The 9751-nt window shown below is 56.8% G+C and overlaps 2 protein-coding genes across 3 annotated transcripts; one reads left to right on the forward strand and one right to left on the reverse strand.

Annotated features, from left to right (window-relative positions):
* Positions 1-876: 876 nt before the first annotated feature.
* Positions 877-5145, forward strand: CUNH22orf39 (chromosome unknown C22orf39 homolog). Of its 2 annotated transcripts, none has more exons than XM_029222071.1 (3): positions 877-1001; positions 1121-1288; positions 3077-5145. In XM_029222071.1, exons 1-3 carry the CDS (start codon positions 978-980, stop codon positions 3200-3202), a joined length of 318 nt encoding a protein of 105 aa, XP_029077904.1. In that variant the 5' UTR covers positions 877-977; the 3' UTR covers positions 3203-5145. The 2 variants fall into 2 exon arrangements, with proteins under 2 accessions (XP_029077904.1, XP_029077894.1); XM_029222061.1 differs by having other exon boundaries at positions 1121-1438; positions 3077-3196.
* Positions 5146-6252: 1107 nt separating this feature from the next.
* On the reverse strand, positions 6253-9078 carry MRPL40 (mitochondrial ribosomal protein L40). The gene is made up of 4 exons (XM_029222083.1): positions 8957-9078; positions 8725-8808; positions 7471-7629; positions 6253-6659 (listed from the first exon to the last, which is right to left on the reverse strand). The coding sequence occupies exons 1-4, from the start codon at positions 8998-9000 to the stop codon at positions 6335-6337; spliced, it is 612 nt and encodes a 203-aa protein (XP_029077916.1). The 5' UTR covers positions 9001-9078; the 3' UTR covers positions 6253-6334.
* Positions 9079-9751: the final 673 nt, after the last annotated feature.

The following is a 9751-nucleotide window of genomic DNA, read 5'->3' on the forward strand; positions in this document are numbered from 1 at the left end:
GGTGGACCCTGCTGGTGGGTCTTCTGGTGACACGGTGGGGTGCCACTTGTAGGCCTGTACCCTGGCCTGCATCCTTCCTCTCAGGCAGCATCTTCTCCAAGCTTGGTCTGTGACCCAGCGTGGCAGGACTCCTAGTGAAATTGCAGCTGTCTGGCTTGACCCGGACTCACTCCTAGGGGGCCCAGCACCCACCTTGCAGGGGCCCCAGGGCCAGTGGCTAGGCTAGCGGCAGTTGGAGAACCACTGCAGGGGTGTCGCAGGGCGGTCCTGCGGGCCCACCAGCCTCCTCCCCTTCGCTGTCATTGCCTCGTGCGCATCGCCCCATGGAGAAACGTTGTCTCCCTGCCTTAGTACAGCCTCGACCCTAACGCGACCTCCGGACGCCCACCCTTGGGTCCTGCTGTCCCCCAGGCCATACAGCCTCCGCGCCTCTGGCCAGCCTGCGCTGTGCCCGCGCCCGTGGGCCCCCGCTTCCTACCTGGGAGTCACCCCGCCCTCGAGGGGACACAGGCGGGACAAATGCAGCCGTAGGACTGGAGTGGCGACACTGATTCCGGTGCGTGCTGACGAAATGAACCGATCTTTGAGATTATGAAAATAAAGCTGCTGGAAAGAACCTGCCCGAGCCGAGTGGTTCCGTCAGAAACGGCCACTGGACGTGAATGTGCAGCCGGGGCTCGAGGGGACGCCCAAGTCACCTCCGCCACATGGCTAGCCGGGCCTGGTGACCCTGGGGGCATGCCCGGCCCACACCGGCCTCGGCTCCGCCTCAGCCTCCAGGCCCCGCCCACACAGGCCTCCAAGCCCCGCCCTCCCTCGACTGTTATTGGCTGCCAACCCGGACGTCCTGTTCAGTGGCGCGTCTCAAGGAGCGGGGCGAGGAGTTAGTGGTGAGATCTCGGGGCTCATTAGTCCCTCCGCCCATCAGTCACGCGGCGGTCCGCGGGCTCAGGAGGCGGGTTAGGCAGTCCCGGGACATGGCGGAAGGTGGAGGCTGGCAGGCAAGTGCGGTGGGACCCGGGGACCCGCGGGGCCAGGTCGGGAGGACGGAGATCGGGTCCGTCCGTGCGGGACGGGCTGGCGCTCACCGGGTCCCCAGCTCACTCCCCCGTCCCCGCAGCCGCCGCGCCCGTGCGAGGCCTACCGCGCCGAGTGGGAGCTCTGCAGCAGCGCCGGCCACTTCCTGCGCCACTATTACGTCCACGGCGAGCGGCCGGCCTGCGGGCAGTGGCGGCGCGACCTGGACAGCTGCCGCGAGTGGGAGGAGCGCCGCAGCGCCGAGGCCCAGGTGACCCGACCCGGCGTGCCGAGCCCTGGAAGACCAGGAACCACCCCGGGGGCACGAGACGCTGGGAGAAGGGGGCGGGCCTTAAAAAAGGGGTTCAGTTCCAGCCTCCACGTGTACTGGGGAGCGTGCTTTGATTTATATCCTTAAAAGGTCAGTCTGGCTGCCACGCTGCGAGAGGATATGGTGGAGGTGCTAGGGACCAGTAAGGAGGGGGTTGTGATCCATACATTCAGCAGACACTTACCACTTGGGACGCTCTTGGGGATCCAGGAGTGATGAGAACACAGCCCCTGTCCTCCCGACTCCTACATCCTAGTCTAGGATACAGCGGTGGCCTGGAGCTGATGGGGGTGTGGGTGTGTGTGGGGGGGGATGGAGCGAAGCTGTGAGGGCGCAGTGTTCACGGAGCGTGCGGGGGAGGGAGCCAGCAGGACTGCCAAGTGTAAAAGAAAATGACAAGTCCGAGATCAGTGGAAAACAGGAGAGGTAGTTTGCAGCCTATATGGCAAGAGATTAATAACCTTTGTACATATATATATATATCTTTTAAAGATAGCTGTCACATATCTGTAAGAAAAATGGGAATTATTTCAGAATAGAAAAGTAGGCAAAGGGCACACAGAAGGAAAAGAAAAGAAAGCCAAATAGCCTGATATATATTTAAAATGACAGTAACTGGTTACTGCCCAGCGGAATGTCCATAGGGGTTTGGAGAGTCAGGGCACCTGGGCAGTGTTTGTGGAATGTCAGGTTTTCTGATTATCTAAATGTCAAATGCATACCTTTTGATCCCACAGTTTTACTCCTGGAAGTTTATCCTAGGGAGGTAATTGGGTAACAACTGAAAATTCAAAATGTCCATTGTGTCACCATTTGTAATAGTGCAAAGACTGAAAGTGACCTAAAGTCCAGTAATAGACATTTGACCAGATAACGTCTTCCCCACCACGGAGAAGTACACAGCCATTAAGAAAAATAGATAGTAACCTATCCCCCTGTGGAAAGGTGCTCGCAGTATGTCACTTAATGAGAAAAGCAGGACGTGCACCAGCAAGGAGAAGATTATTCCTTCTTTAGGGAAATGGGTGATAGCCCTGAAATGCGGGCCTCAGATGGAATTGGGGAAGCTGTGAACTTCACCCTGGGAGGGAGGTCTGCAGGGCTTTCATATTTACTTTGCATTTCTGATCGCTTTTTAACAAGAACAATACATTCCATTTGAGACAATAGAGCTTGAGCGAAAACAGATGGAAGAGGTGAAAACAGGTGGAAGAGGTGAAATTCTACGTGTAAAGTGGCCAGCATAGCACCTGGCACCCCCTCAGGCCCCGTCATGGTTGTGACCTGCTGCCCTGGGTTTACTGGCCGGGGTGGTGGCACCCACTGTCGTGTGTGTGTGTGTGTGTGTGTGTGTGTGTGTGTGTGTGTGTGTGTGTCTGCCTGTCTCTGGCCTCTTCCCTCCTCTGGCCACTCTTACAGGCTCATCTCTCCTCCTGGCTCAGCCCCCAGCCCCTCTTATCTGGTGAATCTGATTAGGTCAACCGAAGGCATCAAGCCCTGGGGCCCAGGAGAATTAAAAATATCCTCAAAATGGTCATCTGCACAGTAGGTTTTTCACAGTAGCTTGGAGAATGATCTAGATGTGTGTGTAGTAACCACCCCCACCCCACCCCACCCTGCACTCACCAGGGCTTGCTGGGCTGCGTTTGTCATGTGTGTGGGTGGGCACTGAGAGGAGGGAGGTACAGGGCACCCGTGAGGCCACAGGTGACCGGGTCTCCTTTGCAGCAGTCCCTACGTGAGAGCGAGCAGGCGAGAGTCCGGGCTGCACGGAAGCACGGCCTGGTGTGGGCCCCCAGGCAGAGCCCCCCTGCAGACTGGCACCTCCCTCTGCCCCAGGACAACGACCGCTGACAGGCCCAAATAGTCCAGAAGGTCCCTGGGAGCTTCCGCCTGGCGTGGGACACAGAGTCCCCGTCTCCATCCTCGCCTGCCCCACCACGCTCAGAGCCAGTTCACTCAGCGTGCAGCTCCAGGAAGCCAGGCACCCCTGCGTGTCCCTTTGGGCTGCCAACGGGCAGGCCTGGGGACAGCAGCAAGGAGAGGCCGTCCCAAGGGCTGGGCTCCTCAGTCGAACACTCGAGGGGCAGCCCGGATCTGTGTGGATGCGCAGGTGGCCCCGTATGGCCCTGGTCTGGTGATGGCCACGCAGTGCTGGCCGCAGGTGTCCTCCCACCGCGGGCACTTCCTCTGCTCCTCTGTAGGCGCGGGCGGCGTCACCTCCTCGGCCCACAGCTCCAGGACACACAACCTTGTGTAAAGAGGGTTCCTAGACTCTTGGCTGAAGACACCCAAGCCCAACACATGGAATTTTGGTCTCCTTCCCTCAGAATTTCCCCTGGTCATTTTTTGAAAATGTGGAATATATCAAAAGACATTTCACAGGTTTGATTCCAAACAGAAGCTGAAAATTAAATCCACAGTTTAATTTTGAAAGGGTTAGATTTATAACCTGACGTTGTGCTGGCCAGTATTAGAATTTTGTATGCTTACACTCTTGTAGATGTTTTTAAAATATATGTATTTGAACCAACGAGAACACTAGTTCTTTAGAGGTCTCTTTATTATGGGTGAAACGATTTAGCATCTGTGCCGTGTAACAGGCCCCAGCATGTGGTGCTGAGGGTCAGGCCTGCGGCATCTCAGTGCCTCCCTCACGATCTGGCCAGAGGTGGTGGTTCAACATCATTTTACTTATTCTTGGGGGCAAAATAATCCATCACTTCAGAAGGGCACACATTAAGAGAGTAAAATCTCCCATCATGTATGTTTGCTCTTGTGTGCCCCAAGTGTCCTTTGTGACTGTGTACCTGTGAGTGGTGGGGTGCGCACAAAGGACTCCCGCAGCAGAGGTGAGTATAAAGAAGACCCAGGGTCCCCCCGTCGCAGGGGGGAGCCCTGGTGTGTCTGAGGCAACCAGCGTCCGTCCACCGTGGCTGCGTTCACGGGCATTTCTGGCCGAGGAGGAGGAGGAGGAGGAGGGAGGCTGTTACAGCTCCACCTGTGTCCTTTCTCTGAGACCTAGGCAGGGAGGCTGTCAGCCGCTCCTGGTGGAGCCGCCCTCCTGCTGCTGCTGGGTTAGGGCCTTGGGTGCCTGTGGCCAGGTGCTGGCTCCATCAGGAGTCCCACAACTTCTTGGATGCTGAGCGAGCTCCACCGCAGATGATCGTCACCCTGGAAAATGTTCCTCTGTCCACCCATGTCCACCCCTCATGTCTGCACACCCTGGGACCACAGGCTTGAAACAGACAAGTGGCCTCAGTCCCGTTGAGTTCAGGAGACAGACGTGAACATTCAAACATCAGCTGTGAAGAAAATGGACAGTGACAAGGCAGAGCATCATCTTTCAAACTTTGGGGACAGAGCCCACAATGATAAGCCGTTTGCGTTGTGACCTGGTGCATCCTGTTACATGGCGCGCTGTCACTGAGCTGGGCTTCGCGGAGCAGCACCTGCCCCCACCCTGTGAGATACTGCTGCTGGGCCTGGCTCCATTACATGACGCCGTCAAAGGACGTAATTATAGGGATGCGGACGATTATGGGGCCAGAGGTCAGGGACATGGGGCAGCATCCTATAGTGCAGGACTGCAGGGGTGGCTGTGCTGTGACACGTGGACACACAGATGAGCACAGCCGCATCTGGGAGCCTGGACCTACTCTGGCTGCAGTCTATCTCTGGGTGCTGGCATGACTGGCCCTGTAAGATGTGACACTGGGGGGAGCCGGAGGAACCACACACAGCATCTCTGTTGATTTCCAGCCTCTTGTCAATCTATGATTACTTCCAAATAAAAGGTTAAAACAAAACAGCTGCCCATGACCCACTGACTTGATCATACAACCTCGTGGATGAAATCTATAAGTTGGGAGGTGGGGGAGGCTCAGGGTCCAAGGCTAGACCTGGAGGAGGAGGCTGGAGGCTTTAGGCAGAGAAAGGGCCACATGCTGATGAGGTGGGGACGGGGTGTGATTTTCCAGGGTTGTGTAGCCAGGGCCCTCTAGGAAAATGGATAATCTGAATTCTTACTCAGGTGGAGTGTTCCGCTGGTTTGTTTGCACTAAGGTGGTGAAGAACCAAAGCCTTTCTGAGGTGGTGATGCAAGGGGTACAAGTGGACCTCTGCCTACACTGCACCCTCACTGTTGGACTGCATTATGTACCCCCAGTTCCTCCGGGGAAGGTCTAACCCCCTGCCGCTGAGTGAGACTATTTGAAGATGGATCTTTAAAGAGGTGCTTAATGTGAAATGGGGTTGCGTGGGTGGGCCCTAATCCAATGACTAGTGTCCTTATAAGAAATCAGGACACAGACACACAGAGGGATGATCACGTGGGTGCGCGAGATGGCTGTCTACACGCCAAGGAGAGAGGCCTTGGGAGAAACCAGCCCAGCCGACACCTGGATCTTGGACGTCCAGCCTCCGGAACTGAGAGAAATAAATGTGAGTCGTTTCAGCTCCTTGGTCTGTGGTGTTTTGTTCTGGTGCCAGAGCTCACTCATATACTCCCTGCTCCAGACTAACAGCAGCCTCTGCCCGGCCAGGCGTCATACCCTCCTGGAGGACACATGGCCTCACGCAGTGGGGTCCCTGCCACTCGACACTCTTCTCAGCCTCCCCCATACCCCACAGCTTGAAACCCAGAGCCAGCCCTGCCTCTCCTCCAGGTGCAGGCAACACACAGCACAGCTGCATGTCCTTCACCTCCGTTCCTGGGGTCACTTTGTGCCTCTTGCTGGTGGCGTCTGCCTCACACAGTTGGAATCCTCCTTTTCACTGGAGAACAGTGGTCAGTGTTTTGGCCTTCCTCTCCCCAGTACCAGGCCAAGAAGGGCAGCCTCCCCAACCCCCGTGCATGCTCAGGTGAATTAACTGTGACTCTGACCTAAGACAAGACACTTGGTTAAATGCATTTATTCACAGCAGGCCTGAGCCTGGGGGTGCAGGCTCCCGACGGCAGCGTCCTGAGGGCAGCTGCCTGCAGCTCTATCTCTTGAACTCCATCTGTGTGTACACCTTGGTGATATCGTGGTACCTGCCTTCCGGGGGTTGGTAGTTGGCGATCGGCGGTGTGTAGTCTGGCCCTTGTCTCTCAAAGGGAAACAGACTGGGGTCCCGCTTGGTGGCCTCGGCATGGAGTTCTGGGGCCGAGAGCTTCAGCTCCTGCAGAGCTTCCTGCTGGGCCTCGAGCAGGGACGCAATGGCGCCCCTCTCCATCTCATGCTCACACTGCTTGTACAGTGCCCATTTCTTCAGAAGCAGGGCTCTCCGCTCGTTCTCTTCAAAGGGGAGTTCCATTGGCGGCCGCTGCCTGGGAACACAGAGCCAAGGGCATGAACCTGGGGGCGCCCAGCGACTGCACGGGACCTGAGTGTCCCCACTGCCAGACGCAGATGGAACTTAGGGACAAATTAAGGGACAGAATGTTGGATGTGGCAGCAGCGGCAACTGACACCTGGAACCACTGCCATTTTCTTTACGTGAAGAAAAGAAACAACAGTGCTCTCAGCAGATTGTGGCAGCACGTCCTCTGTGCCAAGCAGAGCCTGCTGGTGGGGAAACGTGGCTTTGGAGAAAAGTCAAATGGTGTTATGAAAACGGACACCAATATCCCAGGGAGTCAAAGCCTGTATCAGCCCTGGAGACCCAAAAAAGCACCTGCCTTGTCCCACTTACATGGCGAGGTACTACTTTATAAATGGTACACACTTCTGACAAGAAGGCAGCAATCCCACCAACCCCACAGACGACACATCCCAGCTCTGAGCATTTGCATCCTAGAGCAGGAGGCTAAGGGTTTCCTACCAGCAGGAAGGGGTAAGAGCTGCAGGCCCAGGGCCCCAGTCGTCAGTCACAGCTAAACTCCTCTGCAAGAGCAACACTCCAAACTTGCTCCAGCATCTGCCCTGAGCTTCCTTCCCACAGTCAGCCATTCAGGAGCAGCGCCCAGGAATGCTTTCTCCACCTCCCATGAGACAATCCAGGAGAAGAGGACTCAGAACAGGGCCAAGCCAGCCCAAGCCTATGACCCCTTCCCATTACAGGTGTGAAGTGCAGACAGAACTTCCTGAAGGTCACAGAACTCCTTTGCTCTGAAGACCTCAACCCTAGAGGGCCCGTACCTCGCTTTATTTAAGAACTTGACGGGCGTGATAAAATCCTCAATGGGAACGAGCTCCTGGCTCGCCTTTTCCAGTCGTCGGATCCTCTTTTTCAAGCGCTCCTTTGCTGCTTGGTCTTTTTTAGGGTCCACCTTCTTCTTCTTTTGCAGAGGTTCTGCTCTAAAGGATAAAGCAAACACTAAACATTTTCCTCTTTGGCCTCGTGAACGTGTAGAGACATGGCACTAGGGAAAGTGCCTGCAAACTTGTACCGAGCTCTCCCGCAGGAAAGGACCGTGTGGGCCTGGCCTCCCATGCTGAGTGTGGCAGGGAGACGGCCTCCACGGGGGGTCCTTATGAGAACTGTGTGGGCACGGTCAACCCAGGAAGGCGTGGAAAAACTCCGTGGGGTGTCAGGGTATAAATTAAAGGGAAGTGCTCATCTTTAGTGAGGGGTTTCAGGTGGGCCTTGGGATAGCACTGAAAAGTGAAAATACCAAACTGATGAATTAGAAGCTCGTTACTCACATTATTTATTTATTAATTGAAGTATAGTTGATTTACAATGTATTAATTTCTGCTGTACAGTACAGTGACTCATTTATACATATATACATTTTTTTATATTCTTTTCCATTATGCTTTACCTCAGGATATAGAATATAGTTCCCTGTGCTACACTATAGGACCTTGTTGTTATCCGTTAGAAGCTCGTTACTCACATTTTAAATGGATTTGTGATTTATAAAAATGATTTGACTAAGAGAGACAGTATAATAAAAATAACTGGCAAGTTCCTGTTTATACTTTTTGAGATTTCTTAACAAATTTCCCTATCCTCGAGCACGGACAAAAGTCTGATTTACCCTCAGGAACACATCTCCTATGCTGATAAGTTACTATTCAGAACAACCGAATCTCTAGCATCAAGACTGAGTTTTATGAGTTAAGTCCCTAGAAAGTATTCAGGGTCCCAGGTGGAAAAAAGAATCCTCTCACCTCCCCCCACCTTTCCGGAGAGTAAGAAACGGAAGTGCTGTCTGTGCTCTTTAAAATTTTACACAAGAATCCCTTGAGAGCTAAGTAACTTTTCTTTAAACCACTTTTGCATTTAACTTTTGACCTCTGATTACAGATATAACAGTATTTCATATGAAAAGACATAAGGGCATCCATCTAAATTTAACTGAGAAACTTCGCAGACTGAATATCGAGCAACCTTGCTCGCTGGGTTCCCGTGCGCGAGCCCCCAGGCCGGGCCCGCGGCCGGGTTACCTCATGGGCACGAGTCCCCAGAACGACAGCAACGAAGCCCGCTGGTGCGCGTCCCTCGTCTGCGTCGGCCGCGCTCCCAGAAGCCTGGAAGAGACCGAGTGTGTATCAACGCCGGCTTCCCCGTTAAGGTCACTCACGAGCCCCGTAACTACGGGGTGAGACCGCCAAGGCCAGCAGGGAAGCTCTCAATCCGCGTCCCCGCGCACCCGCGTCCCGGCCCCTCCGCGCTCACCGGCTCGGCGGGCGCAGAGCCGCTCTCAGCGCCGCGGCCGCCATGCCTCCCGGTCGCCGACGGCCGCTTCCGGGCGCGCGCCCCTAGGCGGTCCGGCCCGCGGTGCGCCGCTCTCGGGTCCGACAGCCGCGCAGCCCCGCGCTCCCGCGTTCCGGCCGCCGCGTCTAGCCCTGCCTCCAACGTGGCCCCGCCCCGCGCCCGGCGCCTCGCACCTCGCGCCGATCAGGGGCTTCCTTCCCGCGGGCGCCGCTCCCTTGCCTCTCCCTAGCCGCTCGGCCTGCGCCCCGCGAGGGCCGAGACCAGCAGTGAGGCCGGCGGGGCCGAGGGGGCTAAGAGTCCGCGCACGAGAGGCGGCCTGGGCGTCCAGTAAACGCTCCGGCTCGTTCGCCGACGTCGGAGCCGGGCCGCGGTGGCTGCACCGGCGCGGCACGTGGCCTGCGCTCGCGGGCGACAAATGAACACGCGCTGGGGGCGGCGGAAGCCTGTTAATTAGTCGGCTCCGCACCGGCGGGCAGAGCGGCCAGGCCGTCTGCGCCGCCCGGCCCCGCCCGGCCGGGGCGCACCCCAGGTCCCGCTCGCCCGTCCGCGCGCTCCCTGCCGGCCGGCCCCTCGCTCGCGGCCGTGCGGGGCGGACCCGAAGAGGAGCCGCCTTCCCGCCCGGCCGGCTGAGGAGCCGGGCGGCCCGTGAGCGCGGGGAGCGGTTTCCCGCCGGGGCTGTTTGGCAGGTGCGCGCCGTGACTTCCGGCGTTGCCCGGGAGCCGCCGGAGGAGGAGCGGCGCGGGGGATGCGGCTGTG

This window comes from Monodon monoceros, unplaced genomic scaffold, assembly GCF_005190385.1.
Source record: "Monodon monoceros isolate NGI ecotype Baffin Bay Population unplaced genomic scaffold, NGI_Narwhal_1 Super_Scaffold_1, whole genome shotgun sequence".
Lineage (NCBI taxonomy): Eukaryota > Metazoa > Chordata > Mammalia > Artiodactyla > Monodontidae > Monodon > Monodon monoceros.

Coding starts and splice junctions, on each gene's coding strand:
- CUNH22orf39 (XM_029222061.1), top strand. CDS start 978: ATGGCGGAAGGTGGAGGCTGGCAG. Junction 1,002..1,120: donor CGGAAGGTGGAGGCTGGCAG/GCAAGTGCGGTG, acceptor CCGTCCCCGCAG/CCGCCGCGCCCGTGCGAGGC.
- MRPL40 (XM_029222083.1), bottom strand. CDS start 9,000: ATGGCGGCCGCGGCGCTGAGAGCGGCTCTGCGCCCGCCGAGCCG. Junction 8,809..8,956: donor GCTCTGCGCCCGCCGAGCCG/GTGAGCGCGGAG, acceptor GGTCTCTTCCAG/GCTTCTGGGAGCGCGGCCGA. Junction 7,630..8,724: donor TGGGGACTCGTGCCCATGAG/GTAACCCGGCCG, acceptor TTTATCCTTTAG/AGCAGAACCTCTGCAAAAGA.